Source organism: Chlorocebus sabaeus, chromosome 7, assembly GCF_047675955.1.
Source record: "Chlorocebus sabaeus isolate Y175 chromosome 7, mChlSab1.0.hap1, whole genome shotgun sequence".
In the NCBI taxonomy this organism is placed as follows: Eukaryota; Metazoa; Chordata; class Mammalia; order Primates; family Cercopithecidae; genus Chlorocebus; species Chlorocebus sabaeus.
Window position 1 is genome coordinate 34,854,338 of NC_132910.1, and position 15,045 is coordinate 34,869,382.

General features: G+C 37.3%; 1 protein-coding gene across 8 annotated transcripts in view; it reads right to left on the bottom strand.

Moving 5' to 3' along the window:
* The window catches only part of HELQ (helicase, POLQ like), a 48,158-nt gene that overhangs the window by 27,891 nt on the left and 5,222 nt on the right, over positions 1-15,045 (bottom strand). For 6 of the 8 annotated variants that reach the window (XR_005237672.2, XR_012093377.1, XM_007999110.3 and 3 more), the window contains exons 3-9: positions 13,802-13,980; positions 11,755-11,955; positions 10,934-11,006; positions 8,464-8,561; positions 6,260-6,358; positions 4,864-5,009; positions 2,161-2,400 (exon numbers count right to left, since the gene is read on the bottom strand). Coding sequence is in view for 6 of the 8 variants with exons in the window: in XM_007999110.3 (XP_007997301.2) it covers positions 2,161-2,400; positions 4,864-5,009; positions 6,260-6,358; positions 8,464-8,561; positions 10,934-11,006; positions 11,755-11,955; positions 13,802-13,980 (1,036 nt within the window). In the remaining 2 variants the exon portion in view is untranslated. Of the gene's footprint in view, positions 1-2,160; positions 2,401-4,863; positions 5,010-6,259; positions 6,359-8,450; positions 8,562-10,933; positions 11,007-11,754; positions 11,956-13,801; positions 13,981-15,045 lie in introns of all 8 variants that reach the window. The other 2 variants (XM_037989612.2, XM_007999112.3) reach the window with 2 other exon arrangements.

The window sequence follows — 15,045 nt, forward strand, 5'->3', positions numbered from 1 at the left end:
ATGAAAAGTAGTAATGTTGGGATTGTAAAATCAAACTTTCTGCGTTCAAACCTTGGCTTTAAAACTCATTTGTTGCAAATAAAGTTGGGAAAGTTATTTAACTATTCAGTGCCTCAGTTTCCCCTTCTATAATAGGTATGTAATAAAATATGACCTTCCTCACAGAGTTGTTGTGAAGCTCCCTGAAGTCAATGCATGTAAAGTTGTTACTACATGAAGGGGAGGGGAATGTAGTAACTACAACTATTATTATACACCATGAGGAAATTGGAAGGTTAAAGAGAAAAGTCTAAAAGCTTCTGGAAAAGAAAAACAGCAAATCCATGCAGAGACAAAAATGAACAACACTGGCCTCTAGAAAATACGGAACAATATTTACAAAGTCCCTAAAGGAAAAAAATTGAATCTAGAATTCTTTTGCTAGTGTTAAAGTTTGAGACCAAAATACAGATATCTTCAACTATGCAGAGAGTCAAAATGTTTTAACCCAAAGCAGCATTCTAAAAAGGATTACTCAAGGAAGGCAAAATTAAAAAAAAAAAAATCGGCCTGGCGCGGTGGCTCACGCCTGTAATCCCAGCACTTTGGGAGGCCGAGGCGGGCGGATCACAAGGTCAGGAGATCAAGACCATGGTGAAACCCCGTCTCTACTAAAAAATAGAAAAAAATTAGCCGGGCGCAGTGGCGGGCGCCTGTAGTCCCAGCTACTCGGGAGGCTGAGGTAGGAGAATGGCGTGAACCCGGGAGGCGGAGCTTGCAGTGAGCCGAGATTGCGCCACTGCACTCCAGCCTGGGCGACAGAGCGAGACTCCGTCTCAAAAAAAAAAAAAAAAAAAAAAAAAAAAAAAAAAAAAAAAAATTAAAAAAAATTAAAAAAAAAATCAGAGAAGAAAGATGTGGGACATAAGAGGCAGTGGTAAGCAAAATACAAGTATGATTTACAGGTAAGTTTAAAGAATTACTATATAAGATGAAAGAAAATTTTAAAACCTGGCACTAAAATTCCAGGTAATTGCAACATTCATGGGGCAGAGTAGAACACATTAAGGACATGCTAAGCCTCTTGTTATGTTCAGGAAAGGATAGTTATTGATTAATTCTAAAGTAATAACAAATGTTTGATTACAACTTAAAATTTTAAGAGTAACCACTGGAATAACAGAAATAGGATATGTAACTTTCATTTTTTTATTCGATTGTCTGAAAAATGGAAAACTTAATCAGAGACAGAAATTGAAAATAAAAGAATGGCAAAAGGTACGTACTTGGCAAAAAAAAAAAAAAAAATAAGTCCTGGTATTCAAAGCAAAATTATTAAATGAGCAAAATGAGTACTTATCGTACTGATAAAAGGTATAATTCAGCAATAAGATATTTGAAGTAAAACTTTGTATATCTAAATAGTTTTGAAATATAAAAAGTAATAACTTCTAGAAATGCAAAAAGGAGAAACTGACAACTACATAATTTAAGTAGGAAACTAACACACTTCTCTGAAATTGATAGACCAAGGAATCAAATATAGTAGGAAAATAGAGAAGCTGAAAACACAATGAACAACTGTGATCTCAATGAGATGTATATAACTGCATATTCAACTGAAAATACATATTTTTTAAATACTCATGGAAATTTTATAAAAGTTGATCATTTATTAGCAGAATACCCCAGGATCATAAATTATAAAGGGTATAAGTCAATTACACAGGCCCGTACCTTTGGTAATAACTGAAAAGGTAATCAAGGATCTGCTTTAAAATATATATATTAGACTCAAATTGCCTTATAGATCAGCTCTCCAAGATTTCAAGGAAATCTCTATGTTAAATAAACTCTTTCAGATCATAAAAAAGGTGAAACACTTGCCAACTATTTCTACACAACCAGATTAATAAACCCTAACATCAAAACCAGATATAAAGAGCATAAAAGGATGGAATTCTAATATCAAGAAATCTACTAACATTATTTTTCATCACATATTTCATTAAATATTCATTAAAATATTAAAGAAAATAAACCAACCAATCAACTCAGCATATGCTAAAAGAACATTTGATAAATTCTCAGCCACTATGGAGAAAGCATAAAACAACAAAACTCCTTGCAAGCTAGAGATGGAGAAGTTCTGAGCCTGCTCAACATTTACTTATCTCTTACCTTCGAGCTGGTAGGTTGACACCTGCTGCTAGGGTAGATGTGCAGGTAAAAAGACAGAGCACTCCTGTGGAGTAGGCCTCCTCCAAGAGTTTCCTTTCATCACTTGTTAAGCCACTATGGTGATAGGCAACTCCAAATGGGATAGTGCGCTTTAAAACAGGACACAGGTTGCCATTGCCAATATTCTTCAAGTTCTTAATTACCTCACATTTTTCTTTCTCCTTGTGCTTCAGATATTCCCTATGAAAAAGATTTGTTAGAAATATGAACCCTTGATCTTTTAGTGACAAAATTCCTACCATTTGCATTTTAGTAGATGCTAATGTAAACGCTCTTTAATGTACTATTTTCATTGAGTTAAGTACATTAAATGTTCTTAGAATTTTGATTCTGACTTCATTAACTATTAGGCAGTCTCTCAAGTTCTTTTTGTGGATTACAGAACTTTGTGAAAATCTTATCAAAACTAAGGAAAGGTGTGGTGCGATGGCTCACGCCTGTAATCCCAGCACTTTGGGAGGTGGAGGCAGAAGGATTGCTTGAGCCCAGGAGTTCGAGATCAGCCTGGGTAACGAAGCGAGACCACCTCCCAACAAAAAACAACAAAAATTAGCCAGGCATGGCAGTGCGTGCACCTGTAGTCCCAGGTTACAGGGGAGGATGAGGTGGGATGATTGCTTGAACCCAGGAGTTCGAGGTTGCAATGAGCTATGAACCTACCAGCCTGGGTGCAGAGCAAAGCCAAAGCCTTGTCCAAAAAAAAAAATAAAAAAGGAAAAATACAACAATTTACATAAATATGACACTTTACATATAATTTCAGAGGGTTTGTGGATTTCCCGAAATTCATTCCTGTACTTCCTTTGCATCCATGCTCTGGATGTTATAGCTGTTTTTTCTTTATGACATATGTCTTTATAGGGAATAGTTTTTTTTAAGACATAAATTTTCTTCTCTGAAGATGGAAACATATATATTATTAAACCATACTTCTATGGTAAAACACTGTCTAAACACTAGCACTTTAGAAACTTCATTCATATCCTGCAATGTTTCCATCACTTAGCCAGTGTCTCCATCTTACTACTTTGAATTATTCTAAGAAAATGAATGATTTACTGAGAATACTTTTTTCAATAATTTAATGTCCTTAAGCTTTTATAATCAAAATCGTTGTAAAAGCAGACTGTTACCAAAATGAGTGACTCCTTCCTGTTATCCCAAACATTTTTATCTTTTGCTATTCAATAAATTTAAGTCTATCTTAGACCAATCCATGACAGTAGGATTGAAAGAGGAGGTAGAGGTTGACAAGATTAGCATTCAGGTTAATAGACTATGAATAGTGACACAGCATTAGCTAAGGAGATGAAAGAAATTTCAGAAGATGATGAAACCACACGAGACAAACAGGTGCATAAAAAACTGAACTGTTAGTACTTAAAGTAACTTCATACTTATCTCTATGAATATGACAGAGCCAATATTAAGACACTACAAAATTACAAGCCAACACATTTCTTACTCAGGAAATTATATCCAAATGTCCATACAACTTAAGTGTGAAGTTTACTAAGAAAACAAAGGCAGGCCAGGTACAGTGGCTCACGCCAGTAATTCCAGCACTTTGGGAGGCTATGGGGGGCGGATTGCTTGAGCTCAGGAGTTCAAAACCAGCCTGGGCAACATGGTGAAATGCTATCTCTACCAAAATTACAAAAAATTAGTTGGGAGTGGTGGTGTGTGCCTGTAGTCCCAGCTACTTGGGAAGCTGAGGTGGGAGGATCACTTGAGCCCAGGAAATGGAGGCTGCAGCGAGCTGTGTTTATGTCACTGCATTCTAGCATAGGTGACAGAGTGAAACCCTGTCTCAGGGGAAAAAAAAAGGAAAAGAAAAAAAAAGGCAATGGAAGGTACAATTCATCTCCACAGTGGTAAACAGTGATTAGTCCTTTGACTGACTAAACCAGTGGTTCCTGTCTTTGGCTATATGTTGGACTTGCCAGGGGAGCTTTACAAAATGATATCTGGGTATCACTCCCAGAAATTCTGATTTATCTAAGATGTAGCCTGGGCTTTGGAGTTTTTAAAAGCCTCCATGATGATTCACTATGCAGCCAAGGTTTTGAATCACTGACCTAAGCCATTATGTTACTTAACATTCTCTTACATGTTACCTTAGAGTTTTCTTTTTCTTTCTTTCTTTTTTTTTTTTTTTTTGATGGAGTCTTGCTCTGTCACACAGGCTGGAGTGCAGTGGTGCGATCTCAGCTCACTGCAACCTCCGCCTGCCGGGTTCAAGAGATTCTCATGCCTCGGCCTCCCTAATAGCTGGGATTACACGTGCAAGGCACTGCACCCAACTAATTTTTTGTAGTTTTAGTAGAGACGGGGTTTCACCATGTTGGCCAGGCTGGTCTTGAACTCCTGACCTCAAGTGATCCGCTTGCCTCAACCTCCCAAAGTGCTGGGATTAGAGGCATGAGCCACGACACCCAGCTACCTTAGAACCCATTCCTCTGGCTATTTCACATGTGATTTTCATAGTTAAAATTTCTTTCTTCAAGGTCAAGGCCTTTAGCATACTGTAACAACTTAATATGATGTTTTGCAAGGCATAATTAGTGTTTGCCTAATCAACATAATACACAGTCTGTAATTCATAATAAAAATAAAACAGGATATTTAAAAAAATTAACATACTTGCTTAAAAATTTGCATATCATTTCTGCTACATTTTCACAGTTCTTCTTACTAGGACAAAAAACTAAGCAGGAATAATTGGGAATAACTTCTGTAACCAACGCTACCAAGTGATCAGGATCCATCTTTCTTAGGGTATCAGAATACTGCAAAACAACAGGATGTAGGAACAAGGTGGTTAGTAAACATGAAACCCTGACAATTTTTTATCAGTGTGATTTGAAGGTAAATAAACCATCTATAATTCTAAACTTCTAATTTAATAATCTGATCATTTAAAAGATGAAATCTATATTAAGAATCAAAATGTTCAATCTCACTTTTTTTTAGGTTATTATGATTTTCTTAGGTCTAGTTAGTCTAAAAAAACTAGAATTAAAAAAGTGAATTAAAGAAAATTAAAGAAGTGAAAATACTTAGTTATTAATAGCCTCACTACATGCCCATCTCCATCACAGCAGAACAAAAAGTCCCACAGAGTGAAACACAAATTGGTCCTAATAATAGCCTGTTTTCAAAAACACAGATTCAATCATACTACTGAATTATAACAATTTTTGTAATGACACAAGGAACACAAGGAACATGAAGAAAAAATGTGAAGTTATTTAAAATGTTTCTTCAACTTTACTAAAAACTAATGAAGACATAGCTTTAGAATAACATACCTTCAGAGAATTCTAAAACTACTATATAATCTCTTCTTCCCCTTTGTAATATCCTTCATATAAGTCATAAAACACTAAAATTTACATAGTAGACATTAACATTTTAATACACAAATATCTGAACCATATGGTCCATAAATTATTCTTCTGTTGTTGTTGTTGTTAAATGAATAAGCATTTACAGGAGAGGTTTCCAAATTTTCTTGGTTCACAGCCCCAATGCCAAAAGAAATACTTAACATTTTGTTAATTAAATAGTGAGGTCCAAACAACTTAATATGTACTTCATCACAACTTAGTAGCTGTTAGAATAAATAATACACATCAGTTGAATGAAAAAATATTTTTATTTCATTTTTAAATAACCACAACAGCTCACTAATGGGATGTGTGCACAACTTGGTACTGTCTTTCAAACTCTGGAATAAGACTGGACACAGCTATTCTCTTCTGTTCCAGATTGATTTTCACACAGTACTTACTTACAGCAACCGCAAAAACCCCAACTTCACAAAGATATGATGTCATAGAAAAGAATATGGTGTGATCTAATGTTAAAATTGGAAATCAGCTATCTTGAACTGGTAGTCTGCATGGTGACCAACAAATATCAAGCATCAGCTGTGTCTCGCAAAAATCTAAACTATTCTACGGAACCCACTGGAAACTTCTGTGGTGCCCCAGACACAAAGTCTGGTAACCTGGAATTTAAAGGTTATCAACGTTACCTTATAATTAAGGAGGCGTGAAAAAGTCATGCCATTCTCAGCTTTGCTGTCAATTTCATATATTGTATCATTTATTTTCAGATATTCTTTTAATTCAACCTTGAATTAAAAGGACATTTGCAATTAATACCACATACAAATTCCTCTTTCCAGAGTTTTAAATGTTGTAAAACAGGTTAAAAAAGGACAGCTATAAAATATTTTAGCTTTCCTAAGATATATAAAACATGCTTCAACTTAAAAGTTCTTACTTTACCATTTCTTGTTCTTCTTCTTTTTTGGTCTCTTTTTCCCTTTAAATCAAAATAGGGATCAATATCCTTGAAGAAATATGTTTGAACTAAGTAAACATCATATCCAAAAAGACACCACACACCTCTGTATTTGTCACAAAAAGTGTCAGTCTTGGTGTTCTTATCTTTTACTAAGGTGTTATCTGTCTTATGTCTCAAGATCTAAAACTTTGTCTTTTTTCTTTTTTTTCTTTTGAGACAGAGTCTCACTCTACCACCCAGGCTGGAGTGCAGTAGCATGATCACAGCCCACTGCAGCCTCAACCTCCAGGGCTCACACTATCCTCCCACAGCCTCCCGAGTAGCTGGGATGACAGGCACACACTACCACGCCAGGCTAATTTTTATAGAGATAGGGTGCCTCTATGTTACTCAGGCAGGTCTTGAACTTCTGGGCTCAAGCAATCTTCTCACCATAGCCTTTCAAAGTGCTAGGATTACAGGTATGAGCCACCGTGTCCAGTCAAAACTTTCTCTCTTATTACTCATCAGTTTTAATTCTAAATACCACCACATTATTTTCAGTATTTGTAGACAAAAACAGCCTGTAAACACAGCTCATTGCATTTTATTAATAACAGTAACAATGTCTAATGTGGCAATTAAGTTCAAAAAATCTCTCTCGAAAATGTTCATATCTGGTACAAATGTAAAAACATCTTTTTTTTCTTTTTGTTTTTTGGAGATAGCGTCATCACTCTGTAGTCCAGGCTGGGGTGTTGTGGCACAAACACAACTTACTATATCCTCGACCTTCTGGGCTCAAGTGATCCTCCCACCTCAGCCTCTCAAGTAGCTGGGACTATATGTGAGCACTACTATGCCTTAATTTTTTTTTTCTCTGTCGCAAGGCTGGAGTACAGTGGTGTGATCTCGGCTCACTGCAATCACTGCCCCACTAGGTTCAAGCGATTCTCCTGCCTCACTCTCCCAAGTAGCTGGGACTATAGGCATGCGCCACCATGCCCAGCTAATTTTTGTACTTTTTAGTAGAGATGGGGTTTCACCATGTTGGCCAGGATGGTCTTGATCTCTTGATCTTGTGATTCGCCCGCCTTGGACTCCCAAAGTACTGGGATTACAGGTATGAGGCACTGCACCCAGCTGCCCTAATTTTTTAATTTTTTGTAGAGACGGGAGTCTTGCCACGTTGCCCAGGCTGGTCTTAAAACTCCTGGACTCAAGCAATCCTCCCGTCCCTGCCTCTTTAAGTGTTGGCATTGCAGGTGTGAGCCACTGCACCCGGCTAAAACATCAAATTTCAAATTAAAATTTGGCAATTAAAAAAATTATTTTCTGAAAACCGACTTAGACACTGAAAACCTATTTAGATACAAAACATACACAATAGTACTGCACACAAATATATACACATTACAAGCTATTTTCAAATAACTACAAATTACATTTGTTTACTTTCTTCGAGCATTTTGGGAATGCTGCTATTGAGGAGTTTACACGTAAATCCATGTGAAGCCTTTACTTTTAAAAAAAGTATTATAACTACTAACATATAAATATTTTAAAATATTTAAATTTTAAGATAAATTTTTTAATGTGCCAATAACTCAAAACCTGTCTCACTAAAATTTTGCCAAATAAAAAAATGTAGTTTAAAGAATAAGGAGTGAAAAAATAAGATGGGGGTCTGGGAAAACTCATTCCATGAATGTTCACTGAGGGCCTGTGGGCCAGGCTATAGATACATTAGTGACCCAACCCAAGATCCCTGACCTAGACACAAACTCTTAAATTCTCTATACACAACCTCTTATTGGCATATAGTCATGGTGAGTAAAATATGCCCCTTTGGTACTCTATAGAATTATTTAAATCCTATGTTTACTACTTTCATTTCTAAGTCAGATGAATACAAAACAAATCAATACAGTGCAAACCTTAGGTACATACTGGTCTAAATTGACTGGTATAATATTCTGCTTGAAGAAACTTTTGTAGGTCTTCAACATTGTTTAATGTGGCACTCATACCAATAATTTGAGTTGTTTCTAAAACACAAACAAACAAAAGCCAAAGTGTTAAGGAAAATATGTTATTTAATATATCATAAAGTAATTTTAGCAAATCTTTTGTGCTCTGAATTCTTCCTGAGTGATTTGGGAAAGGGGTGGGAGAAGTAAGTAAGAAAAATACAAATAGCTGGGTGCCAACTTTGGGAGGCTGAGGTGGGAAGATCGCTTGAGGCCAGGACTTCAACACTAGCCTGGGCAACACCGTAAGACCTCATCTCTACAAAAAACTTAAAAATTACCTGGGCATGGTAGTGCACATCTGTAGTCCCAGCTACTTACGAGGCTGAGGTAGGAGGATCGCTTGAGCCCAGGAGGTCAAGGCTGCAGTGAGCCATGATCGTGTCACTGCACTGCAGCTTGGGCAACAGTGAGACCTGACCTCTTAAAAAAAGAAAACTACAAATATATTACCAGAGTATTAATCTGGCATTTGAAGAATGAAATTTTTCAGGTATCCTGAAAGTTACTACTTAGAAGTTTATAGAGTTTTAAACTTGGCAAGAAGTAGGATATTAAGGCTTCTAAACAATAATAATGAGTGTAAATTTGCTGTTAACTGTCTATCTGGATCTCCTTTACGAAAAGCATGATATGCTCCAAGGTATGGCTATAGACAGACGTACAGTTAGTAGGATAGAGGGCTAAATGAGTCTCCAACTCTTGGCCCATGAAAAGTCCTTTATGAGATCTTGCTATCAAGCTAAGTTTTAATTTTATTTATTTATTTATTTATTGAGACAGAGTCTTGCTCTGTTGCCCAGGCTGGAGTGCAGTGGCATGATCTCGGCTCACTGCAACCTCCACCTCCTGGGTTTAAGCGATTCTCCTGCCCCAGCCTCCCGAGTAGTTGGGACTACAGTTTTTGGTGATGTTATTGCTTTAAATAAAGGTGGAGTGAAGCTTATGAAGCCATATGACATCCTGGGCAATACAAAATGGATACTTTCTATAGACTTAGCTATTGAATGAAAACCCAAATAGGCCTTCTTTGCAAATGTTTCTTCATTGCTCCTATGTCTTGAAATAGTCATTCAAGAAACTGGCTGAAAGAGAAATAACTGGGAGTATCCTTCTCATTCCATAAGGATAGACTATGAAGCTGAAGAGGTGGGCATGGGGCCAAATCAAGAAAGGCTGTACTAAGAAATTAGGGATTTATGCAGAAAGCAAAGGGAAGCTATTAAAGAATGGTAAACAGTAAAATAAACTAACTGGATTTATATTTTGGGAAAGATCATTCTACTTGCGCTAAAGAAAGATGGATTTGGTGGATGAAGGGCAGTGGGTAGACAGAAGAACTTGGTGATTTCTGTGGCAATTCAGGTAGAAAGGATGAGGTACTGAACTAAAGACTTAGTGGTAATGAGGGATAGGAGAGAGAGAAGTAAAAATATATTTATGAGGTAAACCAGATAGGATTTGGTTGCTGATAGAATATGTAGGATCCTGGCTTGGCTGGCTGGAGAGTGGTAGTTGAGAATTCAGGCTGAAGAATGGCTTTGAAGGAAATGAGTTGGGCTCAGACTAAGCCTTGCTTAGGCTTAGCTGTTCATAGAATAGTCAAATAGGAATGCCCTAAAATACAGGCTTGATGAAAGCAGGGACTGTTTTATTCACTGCTATATCCCTAGCACTTAAAATAGCGCCTAGCACACAGTAGGTGATCAATATTTTTTTGAATGAACAATTACAAAATGCCATAACCTGCTTAAATATTATTGCTGTTGAAATTTTTTAAATACTTTTTAAGATTTGACCTTTATAGTTAAATTTTCCATATATATGGTAAATATTGCAATAGCATATCAATAGTAGGTTATGACATTTAGAATAAATTTTTCATATACTTTAAAGACTACCTGATGCTGTAAAATAGCTCCTTAAAGTGACCTATTTAAATGTAGTGCTTTACAATATTATTATTATATTTATATTATATATATTATTATGGTGGTGATGAAAATAGCCGCAGTAGCAGCAGCAAACCCTTACTGAATGCAGTGTGCTAAGCACTGCTGAATGCAATACATGTGTTAACTCACACAATCCTTACAACAATTCCATCAAGCTGGTACCATTATTATCCTTGTTTTACAAATAAAGAAACACAGGGGTTGAGAGATGTGCCTGGGCATCCATAGCTGTTAAGTGGCGGATAATAATAGAGGACTTCTTCAAATACCAATTTCATTTACCTTCAAAATTCTATTCATTAGAAATTTTAAAACAAAGGCAAAAGGCTTAAGTATCTTGCTTTAGGTTACATAATGCAGCTAGTGATAGAATTAAGTGTTTTATAAGTCTCTTGATTATAAATCAATTCATGACCTCATTTAAAAAACACTTACTGCTAGTGTAGAGGATTTTTGCTAGGGTCATTTCCAACGTAGCTCCACGGCTTCCTTCACCAATCATGTGCAACTTCGAGATTTTTTAAAAAAAGGCAGAGAAGTAAATCTTCATATAATGCTCATATAAAACATGCATATATTCATATGAAATTTGTTTGTAAAGAGTTGCTTATAACTCTCAAGTATTTTGAATATAACAACTATAATACATGTATATTATTTCACTGGTATTTAGGATAATGAGCTTTTCGTACAAAATCCTTATGAATCTGGGATTCATAAGTACTATTAAAAAAATTTTTTTTTTGAAATGGAGTTTGGCTCTTGACCCCCAGGCTAGAGTGCAATGGTGCGATCTTAGCTCACTGCAACATCCACCTCCTGGGTTAAAGTGATTCTCCTGCCTCAGCCTCCCAAGTGGCTGGGATTACAGGCGCCCACCACCACGCCCAGCTAATTTTTGTATTTTTAGTAGAGACAGGGTGTCATCTGTTGACCAGGCTGGTCTTGAACTCCTGACGTCAAGTGATTCGCCTGCCTCGGCCCCCCAAAGTGCTAGGATTACAGGTGTGAGCCACCACGCCCGGCCTATAAAATTGTATACTACACACATACGTGTTCACACTTCAAGAAACACCTGACACAAAACCAAATTTAAGATTATCAAGCATAGAATGTCATCACCTATATTGTCTATATGTTAAAATAAATTTATTTTTATAGAGGTACTAAGGTACTAAGCAGATCCACACAATAACCAGAATAATAAATATTTAGTATAACAAAAATGTTGACAAATTACAAAAGTATTAACCAACCTCGTCTACAACAACCAGACCCAGACTGTCAATTCTTCCAGTTTCAATCAAGGAGTTCACCAAGCTATGTCCTTTTTCAATAGTGGCAATATATAGTGATTTCTTTTCCCTTCTTTTAGTTGGAGGAAATCTTCCCTTGCTTCCAGCATATTCTTCAACAAAGAAACCGAGTTCTACACCAAAACTTGACAAACCTGAAATCTAGAACATTAGTTACAATAAAGAAAAACAGGCCAGGCATTGTGGCCAATGCCTGTAATCCCGGCACCTTGGGAGGCTGAGGCAGGAAGATCAGTTGAGCCCAGGAGGGTGAGACCAGCCTAGGCAACACAGTGAGACTTCATCTCTATAAAAAATAAAAAATTAGCTGGCCGTCGTGGCGCAGGCCTGTAGTCTCAGCTACTCAGGAAGCTGAGGTGGGAGTATTCCTTGAGCGCAAGGAATTGAGGCTGCAGTAAGCCTTGGTCATGCCACTGCACTCCAGCCTGGGCAACAGAGCAAGACCCTGACTCAAAAATAAATAAATAAATAAATAAATAAAATAAAACCAAAAAACACAGATAAAAACTCCATTAGATGTTCATGGGGTTCAAAAAAGCTTGTAGTGTTTAATACCCACCAAGTAGTGTTTAATACCCATCAACAGGAACAAGGTCACAGGTAAGACATACATAAGAAATGCTGTAATGTCTTGATCTTTGCAAAACAAATGCAACTTCTAAAATACATGTGAAAATAAATTTCAACTGTCTCCTTTGATGTCAAAAAGCATCAGGGGCATGGTGGCTCATGCCTGTAATCTCAGCATTTTAGGAGGCTGAGGCAGGTGGATCACTTGAGGTCAGGCATTTTAGATCAGCCTGGCTAACATGGTGAGACACCATCTCTACTAAAAATACAAAAACTAGCCAGGCATGGTGGCGTGTGCCTGCGATTCTGGCTGCTGGGTGGGGAGTGGGGCATGGGAATTGCTTGAGCCTGGGAGGCAGAGGTTGCAGTGAGCTGAGATCACGCCATTGTACTCCAGCCTGGGCGACAGAGCAAGACTCTGTCAAAAAAAAAAAAAAAAAAAGGATCAGAATAACTCATTTTAATAATAGTTTCTGCTTGAAAAAGCAAGGTAAGGCCAGGCACAGTGGCTCACACCTGTAATCCCAGCACTTTGGGAGGCCAGAGTGGGAGGATCACTTCAGGTCAGAAGTTCAAGACCAGCCCATCCAACATGATGAAACCCCATCTCTACTAAAAATACAAAAAGTAGCCCAGTGTGGTGGCGCACGTCTGCAATCCCAGCTACTTGGGAGGCTGAGGCAGGAGAATCACTTGAACCCAAGAGGCAGAGGTTACAGTCAGCAGAGATTGTGCCACTGCACTCCAGCATGGGCAACAGAGGGAGACTCCATCTCAAAAAAGAAAAAGCAGGGTAAATAGTAACAGAACATTTAAGATGATGTTTAATCCAATAGTTTAGAAAATGTAAAACTTTCAGCAACAGGTAATTAGTATTTGAAGAGACTTTAAGTAGTGTATACTACTTTTATATATCCTAAAAATATTAATTCTCCATCAAGAGATACTTCTCACTGGGCGCAGTGGCTCACGCCTGTAATCCTAGCACTTTGGGAGGCTGAGGTGGGCGGATCACTGGAGATGAGGAGTTTGAGACCAGCCTGGCCAACATGGTGAAACCCTATCTGTACTAAAAATACAAAAATTAGCTGGGCATGGTGGCACAGGCCTGTAATCCCAGCTACTCGGGAGGCTGAGGCAGGAGAATTGCTTGAACCTGGGAGGCGGAGGTTGCAATGAGCCAAGATCGTGCCACTGCACTCCAGCCTGGGTGACACAGCAAGACTCCATCTCAAAAAATAAATAAATAAATAAATAAATAAATAAATAAATAAATAAAATTTTAAAAAAAGAGGTACTTCCCAACAATACAAAGTTATTACATTTAGGCTAGTTTTCAGATCTTAATATCAAAGTATTAGCAAATAACATGTTTTAAAACACACACGTGCGTGCGTGCGCGCACACTCACACACACCTTTTCTTGGACAATGGCCACATATGGAAGAATCATTAAAACATCTTTCCGACAGCAAAGCAGTTCTTGTAGCATTAAAATCTCAGCCACGAGGGTTTTTCCACCACTTGTTGGCAATGAATATATTAAATTTTTTCTTTCTTGCACAGAATTCAATGTTAAACAAGTATGTTGCCATTCTGCGGAATTAAAAAAAAAAAAAAGGCATTATTTTCTCCTTCCAAACTTTGAAACTCAAAAGTTTTCTAAGAAAAAAATCAAATCCCTTCCTGTGAGGCAATCTTCTCATAAAGATAAATGTAATTATAACCAATGTCACATGTCAAAAATCCCAAATGTGCAAGTAGTACAGCCAGTGAGCCTAGTTCAGGCCTAGGCAACAAGGTGGGCAACCAGCCCATTTATTCACCAGCTGCAGACGTGGGTTCAATATTACAGCAGGGCAGGTAGCAGCCTCGTGGACAAGGAGTGCCATCTGGGATATCAGAGGAACAAAGGGACAGTACAAGGACCTATGTGAATTCTAATGTCTTCCTCTTATGTTCTGCAAGGAGATTATGTAAGCTTCCCTTCCTCATTCAGCCAAAAGCCACCTCAGAGAAGTAGGGGGAGGAGGGAAACAAACCTATCAGGTTTTACACAAACCAATAAAAACTTTAGCTCTCATGGAGACCTGAATTTTGAATGGGTCCAAACCATTTTAAACGGTTAAGACTGTTTAAACCGCAAAAGACTAGAATTATTAACTGGCACGTCTAGGATTCCCACAATTAGGCAAGGCAGGATTCATGAAAATAGATCAGATCCAAGATATTATGTAAAAACTAGTATTAATTACTCTGTACGATAATTTGACAATAAAAATCATCAAAAGTCTTTAAAAATGTGCTTCAGTGTTTTATCACTAGAAAAACGAGCAAAAAATTTAAGACATCTCACAGCAGATGGCAAATGGCCAATAAATAGATGGTCAATAAGCGGCAGAAATGCAAATGGCCAATAAATACATAAGATGTTCAACTGTTCTCTACTGGGTTGGCAAAATTAATTTTTAAAATAAAAAACAAATAACTACCAAAAAAGAAAAAGCCCCACACATGTAAAATCCAGAGCTGACTAACGTGGGGGAAAACAGCCATTCTCATGTATGGTTGTGAGAACATGAACTGCTAGAATCCTTGTGGAAAGTAACCTCATATAAAAAATAGAACTGCACATTGCCTTTGATCTGGCAGTATTACTTT